Source organism: Prionailurus bengalensis, chromosome B1 (genome assembly GCF_016509475.1).
Source record: "Prionailurus bengalensis isolate Pbe53 chromosome B1, Fcat_Pben_1.1_paternal_pri, whole genome shotgun sequence".
Taxonomy (NCBI): Eukaryota; Metazoa; Chordata; class Mammalia; order Carnivora; family Felidae; genus Prionailurus; species Prionailurus bengalensis.
In genome coordinates this window covers 160,770,007-160,789,389 of record NC_057344.1, presented here as the reverse complement: position 1 = coordinate 160,789,389, position 19,383 = coordinate 160,770,007, and the positions used below count along the sequence as shown (strand labels likewise).

The following is a 19,383-nucleotide window of genomic DNA, read 5'->3' as shown; positions in this document are numbered from 1 at the left end:
AAAACAAAACAACAACAAAAAACCTTGAAAAATAACAGTTATTTGAAAACTTATTTAAAAGCTACAGTAATCAAGACAGTATGTTACTGGCATAACAATAGACATATAGATCTACAGAATAGAGTTGAAAGTCCAGAAATAAACCCTTATATTTATGGTCAATGGATTTTTTAAAGTTTATTTATTTATTTATTTTGTGTGTGAGAGAGAATGAATGGGAGAGGGGCAGAGAGAGGGGGAGGGGCAGAGAGAGAGGGAGGGACAGAGGATCTGAAGCAGGCTCTGTGCTGACAGAAGAGAGCCCTATGCAGGGCTTGAACTCATGAACTGTGAGATCATGACCTGAGCTGAAGTTGGACACTCAACCAACTGAACCACCCAAGTGCCACTCATCAATTGATTTTTGACAAGAATGCCAAGACAATTTAATTGGGGAAGAATAGTCTTTTAAACAAATAATGCTAGGATAACAGGATATCCATATGAAGTTGAACCCCTACTTCACACCATACACAAAAATTAATTTAAAATGGATCACAGACCTAATTTTAAGAGATAAAACTATAAAACTCTTAGAAAAAATAGACATAAATCTCTGTGACCTAGGCAATTGTTTCTCAGTTATGACAACAAAAACGTGACAAAAAATAATAAATTGGATTTCATCAAAAGTGAAAGCTTTTGTATATCAAAGGATATCATCAAGAAAGTAAAAAGTAAACCCACCAATTGGGAGAAAATATTTGCAAGTCATATATCTGATAAAAGAGTAGTATTCAGAATATATATATAAAATATTCAGAACAGTGCAAAAAAGACAACACAATTTAGAAAATGAGCAAAGGATTTGAATAGACATTTCTCCAAAGAAGACATACAGGTGAACAGGAAACACACGAAAAGATACTAAATATCATTAATCATCTTGGAAATACACATTAAACCACAAAGACACCACTTCACACCTTCTAGAATGGCAATAATAATAACTAATAGGAAATAATATGTATTGGTGAGGATATGGAGAAATTGAAACCCTTACACATTGCTGGTGGTAATGTAAAATGGTGCAGTTTATGTGGAAAGCCACTTTCTAGTTCCTCAAAAGTTAAAAAATAGAGTTATCAGGGGCATCTGGGTGGCTTAGTTGTTTAAGTGCCCAACTCTTGGTTTCAGATCATGTCATGATCTCGGAGTTTGTGAGATTGAACCCCACACATTGAGCTCTGCATTCACAGCATGGAGCCTGCTTGGGATTCTCTCTCTCTTTCTCTGCCCCTCCCTTGCTCATGCATGCTCTCTCTCTCTCAGAATAAGTAAATAAACATTAAAAAAATCAGTAAAAAAAATAAAGTTATCATATGATCAGCATTCTACTCCTAGGCATGTCCCCAAGGGAATTGAAAGGAAATGTTCACACAGAAACTTGTACATGAATATTCATAGCAGTATTTCATAAAAGCAAAAAAAGTGGAAACAACTCAAATGTTTACTATGGATGAATGGATAAACAAATGTGACAAATCCATACAACGGAATATTATTCAGCCATAAAAAGGAATGTTATACTGATACATGAATCTGTTGTACTGATACATGAATCTTGAAAATAGGCCAAGTGAAGGAAGCCAGATACAAAAGGCTGCATATTTGTATGATTCCACTTATTTGAAATGTCCAGAATAGGCAAATCCATAGACAGAAAGTAGATTAGTGGTTGGGGGTGGGGGAGGGAAATGAAGTAATGGAGAGGAACTGTTAATCAGTATGGGGTTTCTCTTGGAGTGATGAAAACATTCTGAATTTAAAATTTTTTTTTAATGTTTATTTATTTTTGAGACAGAGAGAGACAGAGCTTGAATGGGGGGGAGGGTCAGAGAGAGAGGGAGACACAGAATCAGAAGCAGGCTCCAGGTTCTGAGCTGTCAGCACAGAGCCCGACGCGGAGCTCGAACCCACAGACCGTGAGATCATGACCTGAGCCGAAGTCAGACGCTTAACCGACTGAGCCACCCAGGCGCCCCAAGACATTCTGAATTTAGATAGTGACAGTAGTTACACAACTTTGTGAATGTGCTAGACACCACTGAATTGTACATTTTAAAAAGGTAAATTCTATGGTATGCTAATTTTATATCAATTTTGAAATCTAACAGACTACCTCTAGAGGGTAATCATATATTTATTTGTGGAAAACTGTTTTCATATTAGGTTTGTAGTTTTGTTGGTTGGTAAGTTTTTGTACTAGGAAAGGAATATTTGGGGAACAGCCTATGAAAATTGGTCAAGTTGCTGGGCATTATACCTAGCAGTTTCAAACTGCACTGCAGAAGAGACTGGCCATCACAGAGGGGCCCCTGATAGTGACTGGAATTTCTATCTCAGGGATTTAATATGAGGTTTTGGTAGGAAGTGAAGTGTTTTTTATTTTTTTTAATTAATTAATTTATTGATTGATTTATCTTTATTATTATTTTTTAAGTGTTTTATTTATTTTTGAGGCAGAGAGAGACAGAGCATGAGCAGGGGAGGGGCAGAGAGAGAGGGAGACACAGAATCCAAAGCAGGCTCCAGGCTCTGAGCTGTCAGCACAGAGCCCGACACGGGGCTTGAACTCACAAACCGCGAGATCATGACCTGAGCCGAAGTTGGACACTTAACCGACTGAGCCACCCAGGCACCCCTATTTTTTGTTTTAATATGATATTTATTGCCACATTGGTTTCCATACAACACCCAGTGCTCATCCCAACAGGTGCCCTCCTCAATACCCATCACCCTCCCCCCCTCCCTCCAACCCCCCATCAACCCTTAGTTTGTTCTCAGTTTGTTCTCATATGGTTTGGCTCCCTCCCTCTCTAACCTTTTTTTTTTTTCTACTCCTCCCTCATGGTCTTCTGTTAAGTTTCTCAGGATCCACATAGGAGTGAAAACATATGGCATCTGTCTTTCTCTGTATGACTTATTTCACTTAGCATCAACACTCTCCAGTTCCATCCACGCTGCTACAAAAGGCCATATTTCATTCTTTCTCATTGCCACATAGTATTCCATTGTGTATATAGACACAATTTCTTTATCCATTCATCAGTTGATGGACATTTAGGCTCTTTCCATAATTTGGCTATTGTTGCAAGTGCTGCTATAAACATTGGGGTACAAGTGCCCCTATGCATCAGCACTCCTGTATCCCTTGGGTAAATTCCTAGCAATGCTATTGCTGGGTCATAGGGTAGGTCTATTTTTAATTTTTTGAGGAACCTCCACACTGTTTTCCAGAGCGGCTGCACCAGTTTGCATTCCCACCAACAGTGCAAGAGGGTTCCCGTTTCTCCACATCCTCACCAGCATCTATAGTCTCCTGATTTGTTCATTTTGGCCACTCTGACTGGCGTGAGGTGATATCTGAGTGTGGTTTTGATTTGTATTTCCCTGATGAGGAGCGATGTTGAGCATCTTTTCATGTGCCTGTTGACCATCTGGATGTCTTCTTTAGAGAAGTGTCTATTCATGTTTTCTGCCCATTTCTTCACTGGATTATTTGTTTTTCAGGTGTGGAGTTTGGTGAGCTCTTTATAGATTTTGGATACTAGCCCTTTGTCCGATATGTCATTTGCAACTATCTTTTCCCATTCCGTTGGTTGCCTTTTAGTTTTAGTTGCCTTTAGTTTGGTTGTTTCCTTTGCAGTACAGAAGCTTTTTATCTTCCTGAGGTCCCAATAGTTCATTTTTGCTTTTAATTCCCTTGTCTCTGGGGATATGTCAAGTTTAAGAAATTGCTGTGGCTGAGGTCAGGTCTTTTCCTGCTTTCTCCTCTAGTGTTTTGATGGTTTCCTGTCTCACATTCAGGTCTTTTATCCATTTTGAGTTTATTTTTGTGAATGGTGTATGAACGTGGTCTAGTTTCATTCTTCTGCATGTTGCTGTCCAGTTCTCCCAGCACCATTTGTTAAAGAGACTGTCTTTTTCCATTGGATATTCTTTCCTGCTTTGTCAAAGATGAGTTGGCCATACTTTTTGGGTCTAATTCTGGGGTTTCTATTCTATTCCATTGGTCTATGTGTCTGTTTTTGTGCCAATACTATGCTGTCTTGATGATGACAGCGTTGTAGTAGAGGCCAAAGTCTGGGATTGTGATGCCTCCCGCTTTGGTCTTCTTCTTCAAAATTACTTTGGCTATTCGGGGCCTTTTGTGGTTCCATATGAATTTTAGGATTGCTTGTTCTAGCTTACAGAAGAATGCTGGTGCAATTTTCATTGGGATTGCATTGAATGTGTAGATAGCTTTGGGTAGTATTGACATTTTAACAATATTTATTCTTCCAACCCATGAGCATGGAATGTTTTTCCATTTCTTTATATCTTCTTCAATTTCCTTCATAAGCTTTCTGTAGTTTTCAGCATACAGATCTTGTACATCTTTGGTTAGATTTATTCCTAGGTATTTTATGCTTCTTGGTGCAATTGTGAATGGGATCAGTTTCTTTATTTGTCTTTCTGTTGCTTCATTGTTAGTGTATAAGAATGCAACTGATTTCTGTACATTGATTTTGTATCCTGCAACTTTGCTGAATTCATGTATCAGTTCTAGCAGACTTTTGGTGGAGTCTATCGGGTTTTCCATGTATAATATCATGTCATCTGCAAAAAGTGAAAGCTTGACTTCATCTTTGCCAATTTTGATGCCTTTGATTTCCTTTTGTTGTCTAATTGCTGATGCTAGAACTTCCAACACTATGTTAAACAACAGCAGTCAGAGTGGACATCCCTGTCATGTCCCTAATCTCAGGGGGAATGCTCTCAGTTTTTCCCTATTGAGGATGATATTAGCTGTGGGCTTTTCATAAATGACTTTTATGATGTTTAAAAGTCTTAAAATTGATGTTTAAAAGACTTTTTATGATGTTCCTTCTATCCTGACTTTCTTGAGGGTTTTTATTAAGAAAGGATGCTGTATTTTGCCAAATGCTTTTTCTGTGCCGATTGACAGGATCATATGGTTCTTTTCTGTTATTAATGTGATGTATCACATTGATTGATTTGTGAATGTTGAACCAGCCCTGAAGCCCAGGAATGAATCCCACTTGATCATGGTGAATAATTCTTTTTATATGCTGTTGAATTCGATTTGCTAGTATCTTATTGAGAATTTTTGCATCCATATTCATCAGGGATATTGGCCTGTAGTTCTCTTTTTTTGCAGGGTCTCTGTCTGGTTTTAGGAATCAAAGTATGCTGGCTTCATAGAATGAGTCTGGAAGTTTTCCTTCCCTTTCTATTTTTTAAAACAGCTTGAGAAGAATAGGTATTATCTCTGCTTTACATGTCTGGTAGAATTCCCCAGGGAAGCCATCTGGTCCTGGACTCTTATTTGTTGGGAGATTTTTGATAACTGATTCAATTTCTTTGCTGGTTATGGGTCTGTTCAAGGTTTCTATTTCTTCCTGTTTGAGTTTTGGAAGTATGTGGTTGCTTAGGAATTTGTCCATTTCTTCCAGGTTGTCCAGTTTGTTGGCATATAATCTTTCATAGTATTCCCTGATAATTGCTTGTATTTCTGAGGGAATGGTTGTAATAAATCCAATTTCATTCATGATTTTATCTATTTGGGTCATCTCCCTTTTCTTTTTGAGAAGCCTGGCTAGAGGTTTATCAATTTTGTTTATTTCTTCAAAAAACAACTCTTGGTTTCATTAATCTGCCCTACAGTTTTTTTTAAGATTCTATATTATTTATTTCTGCTCTGATCTTTATTATTTCTCTTCTTCTGCTGGGTTTGGGGTGTCTTTGCTGTTCTGATTCTATTTCCTTTAGGTGTGCTGTTAGATTTTGTATTTGGGATTTTTCTTGTTTCTTGAGATAGACCTGGATTGCAATGTATTTTCCTCTCAGGGCTACATTTGCTGCATCCCAAAGCATTTGGATTGTTGTATTTTCATCTTCACTTGTTTCCATATATTTTTAAATTTCTTCTCTAATTGCCTGGTTGACCCATTCTTTCTTTAGTAGGATGCTCTTTAACCTCCATGCTTTTGGAGGTTTTCCAGACTTTTTCCTGTGGTTGATTTCAAATTTCATAGCATTGTGATCTGAAAGTGTTCATGGTATGTTCTCAATTCTTTTATACTTATGAAGGGCTGTTTTGTGATCCAGTATGTGATCTATTTTGGAGAATGTTCCATGTGCATTCAAGAAGAAAGTATATTCTGTTGCTTTGGGATACAGAGTTCTAAATATATCTGTCAAGTCCATCTGATCCAATGTATCATTCAGGGCCCTTGTTTCTTTATTGATTTTGTGTTTAGATGAGCTATCCGTTGCTCATAGGGTATTTATTGCTTTAATCCTTGGTATTAAAGTCTCCTGCAATTACCACATTCTTATCAATAAGGTTGCTTATGTTTGTGATTAATTGTTTTATATATTTGGGCGCATAGACATTTATAATTGTTAGCTCTTCCTGGTGGATAGACCCTGTAATTATTATATAATGCCCTTCTTCATCTCTTGTTACAGCCTTTAATTTAAAGTCTAGTTTGTCTGATATAAGTATGGCTACTCCAGCTTTCTTTTGACTTCCAGTAGCATGATAAATAGTTCTCCATCCCCTCACTTTCAATCTGAAGGTGTCCTCAGGTCTAAAATGAATCTCTTGTAGACAGCAAATAGATGGGTCTTGTGTTTTTATCCATTCTGATACCCTGTGTCTTTTGTTTGGAGCATTTAGTCCATTTACCTTCAGTGTTATTATAAACAGATATGGGTTTAGAGTCATTGTGATGTGTGTAGGTTTCATGCTTTAGTGATGTCTCTGGTACTTTGTGGTCCTTGCAACATTTCACTCACAGAATCCCCCTTAGAATCTCTTGTAGGGCTGGTTTAGTGGTGATGAATTCCTTCAGTTTTTGTTTGTTTGGGAAGACCTTTATCTCTCCTTCTATTCTGAATGACAGACTTGCTGGATAGAGAATTCTCAGCTGCATATTTTTTCTGTTCATCATATTGAAGATTTCCTGCCATTCCTTTCTGGCCTGCCAAGTTTCAGTAGATAGATCTGCCACTAGTCTTATGGGTCTCCCTTTATAAGTTAGAGTGTGTTTATCCCTAGCTGCTTTCAGGATTTTCCCTTTATCCTTGTATTTTGTCAGTTTCACTATGATGTGTCATACAGAAGATAAATTCAAGCTATGCTTGAAGGGAGTTCTCTGTGCCTCTTGGATTTCAATGCCTTTTTCCTTCCCCATATCAGGGAAGTTCTCAACTATGATTTGTTCAAGTACACCTTCAGCCCCTTTCTCTCTCTCTTCCTTTCTGGAATTCCTATTATACAGATATTGTTCCGTTTGATTGCATCACTTAGTTCTCTAATTCTCCCCTCTTACTCCTGGATTTTTTTATCTCTCTTTTTCTCAGCTTCCTCTCTTTCCATAATTTTATCTTCTAATTCACCTATTCTCTCCTCTGCCTCTTTAATCCGAGCTGTGGTCGCCTCCATTTTATTTTGCACCTCATTGATAGCATTTTTTAGTTCCTCATGATTGTTTCTTAGTCCCTTGATCTCTGTAGCAATAGATTCTCTGCTGTCCTCTATACTTTTTTCAAGCCCAGCAATTAATTTTATGACTATTATTCTAAATTCTTGTTCTGTTATATGGCTTAAATCGTTTTTGACCAATTTGTTAGCTGTCACTACTTCCTGGAGTTTCTTTTGAGGATAGTTCTTCCATTTCATCATTTTGGGTAGTCCCTGGAGTGGCGTGGAACTGCAGGGCACTTCCCCTGTGCCGTCTGGAGTAACTTGTGTTGGTGGGCAGGGCTGCAGTCAGACCTGATGTTTGTCCCCAGCCCACTGCTGGGGCCACAGTCAGACTGGTGTGTACCTTATCTCACCCTCTCCCAGGGTCAGGACTCACTGTGGAGTGGTGTGGCCCCTGTCTGGGCTACTTGGACACTGCCAGGCTTGTGGTGCTGCTTTGATGGGATCTGGCATATTAGCCGAGGTGGATCCGCAGGGTGCACAGGGTGGGAGGGGCAGGCTTAGCTTGCTTTGCTGTCGGTGGTCCCCTGTGGGAGGGGCCCTGCAGCACCAGGAGGGAGGCAGACCCGTCAGAGGCATGGATCCACAGAAGCACAGCGTTGTGTGTTTGTGCAGTGCAAGCAAGTTTGGTGACAGAAACTGGTTCCCTTTGGGATTTCTGCTGGGGGATGGGAGAGGGAGATGACTCTGGCCGAGCTGAGCTCTGTCTTCCAGGGCTCAACAACTCTCCCTCCCAGTGTCCTCTCACCCTCCCACTCTCCAAGCAGAGCTGTTGACTTTTAACATTCCAGATGTTAAGTCCTGCTGGCTGTCAGAACTCACGGAGTCTGGCCCCTCTGCTTTTGCAAGCCAGACTCAGGGGCTCTGCTTTGCTGGTGGGCTGTCCCTCTGCCCCGGCTCCCTCCCACCAGTCCATGTAGCACGCACCGCCTCTCTGCCCTTCCTACCCTCTTCCGTGGGCCTCTTGTCTACGCTTGGCTCTGGAAAGTCCGTTCTGCTCAAGTGAAGTGTTTTTTAAACTGCAAGTCTCAACCCATCAGTGGATCATAAAATGGATTCCAGTTTTTTTTTTAATGAAATCAAATGGAATTAAAAAAATCAGAATACCTTATTCAGGTAAGCATTGTTTCATGATAATTTTGTTTTGGATATACAGCACACACACACACACACACACACACACACACACACACACAGATTTACATATACTGTATCACAGTATAAAATGCACTTCTTACTGTGGCTCATAGTACAAATATTTTTAGAAAACACCAATCCGATATTAAAAAAAAACCCAACTATGATTATGGGAAAAGAAGTTTTTAAGATAGAAACAATATATATAATTGATCAGAGGTTGATTATAGCAATGAAAAAATGCAGTTATTTTTCCTCCAATGATTATAATATTTCATGTTCCATTTGTATATAGGCCCTACAGTGATTACTTAACAAGAAGTTCTCATCAAATCTCTGATCCTTCACCCCGTTTATTACAACTGTCAATAGCCAAAGCCATAAATCCAAACTATGTTCCTCCAAAAAAGGTAAGTGAGTCCATGTGAAAGAAACAGTTCCTGATTGATTTTGCAACATGTAACGTGTTTATAACTGTACCATGCTGTCCTCTTATTTCTGGGTGTATCTTCCTTTTTCCCCTGTTTATGTTTCCCTCTCATTAAATGAACTTTTCTTACTATCTCCTCTATGCCTAATTTATCAGCCAAGATTTAATCAGAGAAGCAGAACAGCTATGCAGAATTTAAGCAATTGTGGAAGCTGATAGAGAAGTCTATGGAAGGCTGTTTAGGCAGTTGGAACTTGGGTCTTGTTATACACCCAGAAGCAATGCGAGATAGTAAGTGTAGGCCAGCACTTACTTGGAAAGTATCTACTTCAGGGCAACCCAATACAAGTTCTTCAGGCAGGGGGAATCTGACCTCCTCAGGCAGGAGAGAAAGGCTCAGCTGTATTTAGGGGTCCCCATCTTCATTGGAATCTGCTCATATATTCCCATTCCAATTTTCAAGGTCCTGTTCCTTCTCAATCATTGCTTTAACTTGAACATAGGAGACCAGACAAATTTGGTAATTCAATTTGCACTATAATTCACCCACTCACAGAATTAGATTTCGAGTTTGGTTTTCAGAATTTTCAGCCCTGTGACCATAGACTATAAGGATTTCTTTTATGGAAGTCACAGAAACTTTCTGGTCCTTTACCCAGACTTTAAGGTGGGAGCTTAAAGGCCTGAGCCAGTCATTTCTTAACTCACTTTCTCCAGTGTACTTAGAAACAACCAAATAATCCCACTATACTTCTTTATTTCACTAAAATATTTTCTGGTAGCAGCTGCTTGGTCACCCGAAGTCATGCTTTCTGTCTTGCCACTGCATGCTATGGACTACCAGGATTTTTTTTTAACTTCTGGCAACAGAATCATGAATAACTTTAAATCCAAATACTCAAAAAACAAATTCCAGATAATCTAGAACCAATACAGAGAACCAATTCTTAAAGTTGGGATTTGGTTATTTGTTGCTTCATACCAAAGCACCCCCAAACTTAGTAGTGTAAAACAATAAGCATTTTATTACACTCAAGCATTTTATGAATTAGAAATCCCTTAGCTAGTATATCTCTAGTAGCTTGGGTGTCTGAAATGGTAGGGGGCTGAAAGTTCCTTTATACTTGTCTTAATCAGCTTGGGCTGCTATAACAAAATACCATAGACTGAATGGCTTAAAAGACATTTATTTCTCACAGTTCTGGAGACAGAGAAGTCCACGATCAAGGTGTAGCAGTTTCTCTTCTTGATGAAGGTCCTCTTCTTGGTTTGTAGATAGCCACCATCTTGCTGTGTATTCACATGACTTCTTTTTGTGTGCAAAGAGGAGTTCTTATCTCTCTTCTTATAAGGACACCAATCCCATTATGAGGGTTCTAACCTCATGACTTCATCTAAACATAATTACCTCCCAAAGGCCCCACCTCCCAATATTAACCCACTGGGGACTAGGACTTCAACATATGAATTTGAGAGGGACATTAACAGTCAGTCCATAACAACATCTGTGTGTGGTACCTTGGCTAATATGACTTAAATGCTAGACTCAGTTGGGAATATCCACAGGAGAACCTTCTTGTGGCCTCTCCATATAGCTTAGACTTCTCTCAGCATAGCAGCTGTATTCTGATAAGGAATATTCTAAAATGGAATGTTTCAAGGGTGAGCATACCAAAAGAACCAGGTAGAACTGCATAATTTTTTTTGAGTTGGCCTTGGTAGTCACATAATGTCACTACAGTCATATTCTGTTGATTTATGGAGTTACAAGTCTGGCCAGATTCAAGGGGGCAGGGATACAAACCCCAGCTCTCACTGAGAGAAGAATAATTTCAAAGAATTTATAGCCACTTAAGAAAAGAACTTGCAAATCCAGTGATGTGAGTCTTTTGGTATCCTTGACCATGGTTTTTGTATATAGAAAAGACTATTCAGAGGTATGTTCTTGATTTAAATAATTAGTAGTCAATTTTTAAAACTTGAAGTTAAAAATCTATTTCTTTCGGGATGACCGACTGGCTCAGTAGGTTGAGCATCTGACTCTAGCTCAGGTCATAATCTCATGGTTCCTGAGTTCAAGCCCTGCGTCAGGGTCTGTGCTGACAGCTTAGAGGCAGGAGCCTGCTTTGGATTCTGTGTCTCCCTCTCCCTCTGCCCCTTCCCCACTCACACTCTGTCTCTCTCTCTCTGTCTCTCGCTCTCTCAAAAATAAATAAACAGTAAAAAAATCTTTTTCTTTCTCAGGCTTTTAAATTTAATGCATAGGGAGGAGAGGGTGGGTGATGGGTATTGAGGAGGGCACCTTTTGGGATGAGCACTGGGTGTTGTATGGAAACCAATTTGTCAATAAATTTCATAAAAAAAATAATAAATAAATTTAATGCATAAGTTTTATTACTCTGTTTATAATTCCAGAAGTTTAACAATAACTTTTAAGAGTCCTGAATAATGTTTGATTTGGTTTCTAAACTTAATCAAATGCCTCCAAATAACTTAAATCATATTTACTAATATATTAAATTTGATTTATTTTGTAAGCCTTTTACTTCAGCCATCTACATTAACGAACAAAATCTCAAATATTAAATAACTATTTAAAAATCTGCATTAAACTTATAAATATGGTGAACTTAAAGTTTTCAATGTTGTAAGAATGACATAAACTTAAGATTTCAATCTAATGTTATAACTCACATATATGCTTCAAGTTGCAGTTGTAAGGTGATCACTCTAAAAGGCCAAATTCTCTTAAACATGCACATGGGTTTTTTTGTTGTTTGTTTTTGTTTTTTTTGTTTGTTTTTGGTTTTTTGTTTTGTAAGCTCTATGCCCAGTGTGAGACTTGAACTCATGACCCAAGATCAAGACTCACATGCTCCACCAACTGAACTAGCCAGGAACCCCCATGTACGTGCTTTTTAATTTTAATAATATACATAGTTTTTGTTTCTATAATAATTTTTAATTTACTGAAAAGTTGCAAGAATTAACATTTTATTCCATTTGCTTAATCATTCTGTCTCCTCCATGTGGGGTGTGTGTGTGTGTGTGTGTGTGTGTGTGTATTTAGTTATTTCCCTGAATCATTTTTGAGAGTTACAGATATCATATAGTCATTTTCCTAAATACTTCAGTGTATATTTCCCAAGAACAAGGACACCATCTTATGTAACCACTGGATTGTTATCAAAATGAGGAAGTTTAATTGATAGATACTGTATCACTATCTATCACTATCACTCCATAGTCCATGTCCAAATGTCATCAATTCTAGCGCATACTTATTCTTAGTACCAGGTATTATTTATTAATTCTATGATTTTGTTTCTCTTAGCTTTTTTGCAGTTAATGCTGAACCTTCCGAGAGTTTAAAAATACACATGCCCAATAGGGCACCTGGGTTGTTCAGTTGGTTAAGCATTAGACTGCGGCTCAGCTCATGATCTCATGGTTCCTGAGTTGGAGCCCCATATCAGGTTTCATGCCAACAGTGTGGGCTCTGCTTGGGATTCTCTCCCTCTCTCTCCCTCCCTATCCCTCCCCTGCTCACATGTGTGTTCTCATACACACACACACTCTCTCAAGATAAATAAATAAACTTAAAAAAAAAAATACACATGCCCACAAAGGAAGCCAAGTTACTTTCACAGGTACCTGAGATTACTTGCCACCAGAGACTTTGGATGGATGAACTGTAAAAAATCTTTTTTCCCTTCTATGAATGTGTTACTGAGTCTCTTTTTTATGGTAACTTTGTCACTACAAACTTAAAAAGAGTTGGTTTCATAGCTCACTTAGTGCATATCCATCATTCTCTCTCTACTTGCAGATGTCTGCAGCTCCTACTTAAGACTAATCAAACTGTTTAGATTTTTAAAATCTTTGACTCTTGAGAGATTTTGGCTTTGAAGACTCCTATTTTATATTTAGCAGATATCTTTGAGTATTAAACACATGTACTCTGGATACCTCATATGACTTTGTCTGACTTCTTGTCCTAATTTATGAAGTCATTCTATCAACATGTCTCCCCACCATTATTCTCAAACTGATTATTTTCTGAGAACAAAAATTTGAGAAGTAAAGTTACCAGATCAAGGGTATGAACATTTTTGAGGTGATTTATATATTATTCCAAAATGTGTTCCAACAAAAGTGATTTTGATTTACATAGCCAGTTGCATTATTTGGGCTGACTTTTGCAGTGCATTCTTGCCAACATTAGATATTATTTTACAAAATATTAATTTAATAATAAAAATACTATCTCATTAATAAACACTTTCATTTCTTTGATTATTAACAAATTCAGTAATTCTCAACATTTATTTAACTATGTATTTTTCTTTTATAAATTTGTCTATTCATGGATTTTTATTTTTCTAATGGTCTGCACATTTTGTATTGATTCATAACAGTTCTTTACATATTATAGATATTCTTCATTATATATATGTATATATAATATAATATAATATAATATAATATAATATAATATTGCTATATATATACACACACACACACATATATATATACACACACATATATATATATATAAAAATTATTTTTTCCAGCATATATTTTGCAATTTTGGAGTTATAATTTACATAAAATGCATAGATCTTAAGTGTATAGTTTAATAAGATTTTAACAAATGTATATATCCATTCAATAATCACCTCAATTAAGATATAAAACATTATCCCAAAAAGTTTCCTTCTGACTATTTCTAGTCAATTCCACTCTACCCCCTGCCCTAGAGTCAACCACTTCCAAATTTCTATCACCATAGGTTAGTAGTATTTCTTATTCTTTGTAGCTTTATATAAGATTTATATTATTTCTTCTTAAATATTTGAAAGAAATTTACCGTCTAAGCAATCTGGGCTTAGCATCTGTATTCTCTGTAGGTTTGTACATCACTTATATTATTTTTTGTCTTAAGTATTTGATATAATTTACCATTGAAGCAATCCAGGCTCAGTGTCTGTACAATTCCATGAAGGGCTAATTAATCATTTACAATGAATAAAACTTTGCCTACTATCAGGTTCTGGGAAAATCAGAGAAATATATGACAACCACTGCTTTCAGTTAAGGCTTACAATTAAAAAGGAAATAAAATGATCACTTGTTAATCCAATTCATTAAACAAATATTTCTTAATTATATTATGTAAGACACAATAAGAATAATAAAACAGTTCCTTTCCTTAAAGTAAATTTCAATTTAGAAGAAACCATAGACCTATAGGTAAATAATTAAGATTATTTGATACTCATAAAAGAGAATAAATAAGGTACTGAGAGATACCAGAGGAAGAGTGGGAAAACCCAAGAAAAATACTCTTATCATGGAATTGTACAGACAGATAGGACCTTAGGTTTCACTCCCAACTTTGCAACTTATTCACTATATAAGCTCAAATAAATTGTTGAACTTCATATAGAACCTTAGTTTCCCCATAAGTGAAATACAAATAAAAATTATATACCAGGTGAGATAAAAAATGAGTGAGTACATGTAAAACACTGTCAGCGTTAGTATCATCAACGTCTTAACACAAAAAGGGATTTGGAACATATCTTGTTTATTATTTTTCTGCTCACATTTAAAACCCTATTTTTATTGACTATATTCCTCTTAAAGTCTTGTGGTAAGTTTTGAGTTTGAATACTAGTAATTAAAATAGAAGACCATATAATTTGAACACATTTCCTTAATTAAGATAGTGAGGAATGACTTGGGGGACTAGCTCAGCATTGTGTATGGAGAATGTGGTTCTGCCTTTCTTCTTCTTGGCTTTGGTTTCTTTTTCTTATCTGTTCCAATTAGAAGAGAGCCCCTTGAATTCACTTTAAGTATGGGAATTTGTGATAATGTGAGTCCCAATTTCCAAAGGCCAAAAATAGTTAAGAACAGGGGCTCCTGGGTGGCTTAGTCGGTTGAGCGTCCAACTCTTGGTTTCGGCTCAGGTCATGATCTCATGGTTTGTGAGTTTGAGCCCTGCCTTGGGCTCCATGCTGACAGTGCAAAGCCTGCTTGGGATTCTCTCTCTCCCTCTTTCTCTCTGCCCCTCCCCTGCTCACTCTCTCTGTCTCTCTCAAAAAATAAATAAATAAGCTTAAGAAAATAGTTAAGAACAAAGCACAGCTCTCCCTCTTACAGTATTGTTACATGGTAGGCCTGAGCCTTCCCTCTTGGCTGAGTTTATCATTCCACAAATCAGTGTTACCATTTATCTCTTAGTTACTATGTAAGGTTGCCATTCCCTCCCCATCTTTAGTTTAACAGCAAGTTCCTGAAAATCTGGGTTGGAATTCATACAACCTACTTTGAAAAAAATGGAAATTGATAATTTCATCTACGATCATGGGTTACTACAAGACTCTTATCCTTTCTGCTGGATTTGCTGAGAAGTCTGGTTCAGAGGCCAGATGTACTTTGTACCATGTTTATTATTTGATACTTGCAGACACTATTTTATTTTTTTCCCCTAGATTGAAACCAAGATTGCAGCTTCTGCCCTGAGTGCTGTTGCAACTCCAAGAATTATAGACCTTGCCCATCCAAGGATCAAGATAGAGGGTCTGTGCTTTGAAAGAGAAAGATGTGAAATGCCCATCCGTCCTGTAAGCCACCACTTCCTTGGCATCCTTCACCTCACTTTTTGGTTGTTCCTAGGGTACTACTTTGCCACTACAGAGCATAGGCCAAAGTCATTGGGAAAGAGAATCTTTCAAGATTCTGGCATGAAGGAAGACCTAGCTGCAAGATATGTGGAGAGGCTAGGGAAAGAGGACGAAGAGCAGGGGCTTTGGAATCAGTAAGAACTGGGTTCAAATTCTAGCCTCAACACTACTACTAGCTCTTTGATATTGTGGCAGTGTTCCTGAGCCTTATTTATTCATTCAAGTATTTGAATGCCTACTGTGTGCCAGCCACCATTCCCAGTGAACAAGATGGAGGGAGACAAAAAATAAACAGATAAGATAATGTCAGGTAGTGATAAGTGCTATGAAGACAATAAAATAGGAAATGATTGACTTTGGGTGAGAGTGGAGAATACTCTACTTTGCATATGGTAGTCAGGGAAAGCCCCTCTAAGGAAGGGATATTTGATCTGAAACTTGAATGAGTCAGCTAAGTGAAGGTCTGAGAGGAGAATATTCTAGTAAAGGGAAGAGCACATACCAAAGTCTTAAATTTGAGATGACCTTGAAGTTGGGTGGAACCAGGTAGGCAAGGAGATTATAAAGTTAACAGTTCTGGGCCACCTGGGTGGCTCAGTTGGTTAAACCTGCAACTTCGGCTCAGGTTATGATCTCGCAGTTCGTGGGTTCGAGCCCCACATGGGGGCTCTGTGCCGACAGCTCAAAGTCTGGAGCCTGCTTTGGATTCTGTGTCTCCCTCTCTCTCTGTCCCTCCCCTGTTTGCTCACTCTTGCTCTCTCAAAAAATGAATACACATTTAGAAAAAAATTTAGTAAAAAATTTTTTTTAAATAAAGTTAACAGTTCCTACTTGGAGGGTGATGTGACTTGAAATAATAGATAAGGCATGGTGCTCAGAACAGAGGCTGGCACATTCAGTGGCTTCCCTCCCTCCTCCTCTTTGACACTCCCCTCCATTCATTGTAGTGGCAACTTGGTGTCCAATTTCAGTTGAGTTTTCAATAAATATTTAAATCATGTTGCCAAGGAGGTTGGATACATTTTATTCTCTAAGAACCTGAGGATTTGATATGGAATTCTATTAGGAAAGAAATCTAGTCTAGAAATCAAAACCCCCTCAGACGAGCATCTTGAGTTTGCTGACATGACTTCCTTGTGACCCTTGGGCAAATCACTTTACTTTCAGTTCTTTTGGTATATAAAATGGGAGTTACAGGTATCTTTCTTCAGTTGCTAGGATTGTTTGGGAGTTTATAAAAAATATTTTTAAAAAGTGATGCCCCTACAGATATCATACTTTTAGAACCCAAAATAAGTCTATACCAGTGCAACACAGTCCTTTCAGGGCAATTGAGTGGTGTTTGTTGTCCATCCTAATTCTTTTTAATGAGCACATAAGAGAGAGAATAGGAGCTATATGTCATCCTCCCAGTTTTACCAATTAAGCAACATAACAGAAAGGCAACCTGGCAGATGCAGTTTCAAAGTAAGACCAGAAGGAGTAGATCCATCTGTCAATCAACACATATTCAGCACTAGTTATGTACTTATTCTAGCTTTTGGCAAACATTCAAGAAGCTTATATTCTAATGGGGAGACACAGACAATGAATATACCAACAAAAAGATAAGAGAGCTAAGTCAGGTGTTAGTAAGTGCTATAAAGAAGATTAAATAAAGTGTACTGTAGAGGAGAGTTATTAGAAAGGTTCATGTATCTTGGATGGTGAGGGAAGATGTCCTTGAGAACATGATGTTTGAATCTAGAAACTTGAATGATGAAGAAGCAGCCATGACAAGATTGAGGAAGGAGGATTTCAAGTAGAAGAACTGGGAGGTGCAAAAATCCCAATGTGGAAAGAGCTGGGCCAGACGGGCCTCATGTAACAAAGGTCACTGTGATCAAGGTGGGGAGAGGAAGGAGATGAGGTCAGAGGAATAGGGACAGCAGCCAGATCACATAGGGCCTTCGAGGCCACAGTAAGGAGTCTAAATGTTATTCATAGCAAAATGGGAAACCACTGGAAGGTTTTAAACCCTGAGAGTGACATAATCTGAGCTGGGCTTTAGAAAGTATGTATCTCATGGGGTTGTTATGATGATTGAGTGGGAATAATATAGGTGCCCTACTTAGAACACTGTGTGGCCCATGAAATGCACTCATTAAAATGCTCATTCTCTCCCTCAGTAATTGGTAGAAAAGGCTAGATCATACAGAGCAAGAATGGAAGCAGGGAGACCAGGGAGGAGTCTGCTGCTATAATCCAGGAGAGAACCTGTATCTGATGGTGACTCAGTTTGGGGCATAGCTGTAAAGAGAGGGAGATGTGAAAATTGAAATCTATTTTTGCATCTTTTTGCTTCTACTACAGATATCCCGTGCTGCCTTGCTAACCAAACCTAGCCCTCGAATAATAGCTCTAGCTGAGGCCAAGCCTCTTCATCAAGATTATCTACCTGTCCGTGATGCCCATTGGCCAGTATCTTATGCTGCTATCCATTACAAAATATCTCCCAGAATTCAAGAACTAGCTAATCCAAATACAAGGTATGTCATTTTAAAACTAATATGGGGCAGGAAGGCTGGGGGTGCTAGGGACAGGGAAAAATTGACCTAATAAGACCAATAAAAAGAATTGTAAGAATATAGGAAATTTTCAAAAACATCTCACTTGTTACATTAATTGTGACAAATCTGTGGTTTTACCGCAAATCTAAGGCAACAGTTAAAGGGTTAGTGGACTAGTATTGAAATTTAGATCTAGGAAACAACTCTGTAAGTATGGATATGGGATTATTTATCTAACATATTGTTAAGTGAAGCAAGTTACAGAACAGAGCACGAAATATGTTACAGTTTGTGTAAGAAAATACACATATGCCATGTATTGGCTTGCAGGTGCCTATGACATCTCAGAAAAGTATGCAAGAAGCTAGTAACAATGGTTACTTGTGGGGGCCCAAGGTAAATGGGATAGGACAAAGATTTATTTTTTACTAAATAGGCTTTTATATTTTTCCATGTTTTGCATCATGCGACCTATTTGAAATAGATAAGAAAATACATTTAATAAAGAAGAAATTGCGTCTAATTCTTATTTACTTCCTAGAAGATTTCTTAATTTGCCTGAACCTCAGTTCATTTTGTTTCCTTCATGAGATAATACCTGACACCCCTTTTTAAGCATCATCAGGAAAACCTAGGAGAAACTGAAAAAGTCATAGAAGTCTTCAGCTTAGGGAACAGGAAATATGTTAATTCTTAGATAATAAAATATTTATCAAGTGTTTTGCCTTAAAAGAAATAAATTCCAACAATAATGAAATGAAGCTCATTTTCTGTTCATTGACAAAGGAAAGGGAAGAGTAAGATCAAGTCCTCAGGATTTACCCAAGTGGCAAAGTTATTATTTGGTGGTAAGGTGCTGAGGGTGGAAACTTCAAAAGTTTGATTTCTTCAAGTTCACCAGAGAACTGTTGGGCTGGTTTTAACATTGGCAAGTTACTGAAAAATTTCCAGAATTAACTTTCTGTGGAAAGAGCAAAGGCTTTGGAATCTGATAGATACATGAATCTGGATTTGACCACAGGTCATTTTTATAAGTTC

At 37.7% G+C, this 19,383-nt stretch overlaps 1 protein-coding gene across 2 annotated transcripts in view; it reads left to right on the top strand.

Annotated features, from left to right (window-relative positions):
• The window catches only part of THEGL (theg spermatid protein like), a 56,216-nt gene that overhangs the window by 36,311 nt on the left and 522 nt on the right, over positions 1–19,383 (top strand). For both annotated transcript variants that reach the window (XM_043604348.1, XM_043604340.1), the window contains exons 6-8: positions 8,970–9,084; positions 15,605–15,736; positions 18,149–18,324. In XM_043604348.1, the coding sequence (XP_043460283.1) occupies positions 8,970–9,084; positions 15,605–15,736; positions 18,149–18,324 (423 nt within the window). The remainder of the gene's footprint in view (positions 1–8,969; positions 9,085–15,604; positions 15,737–18,148; positions 18,325–19,383) is intronic.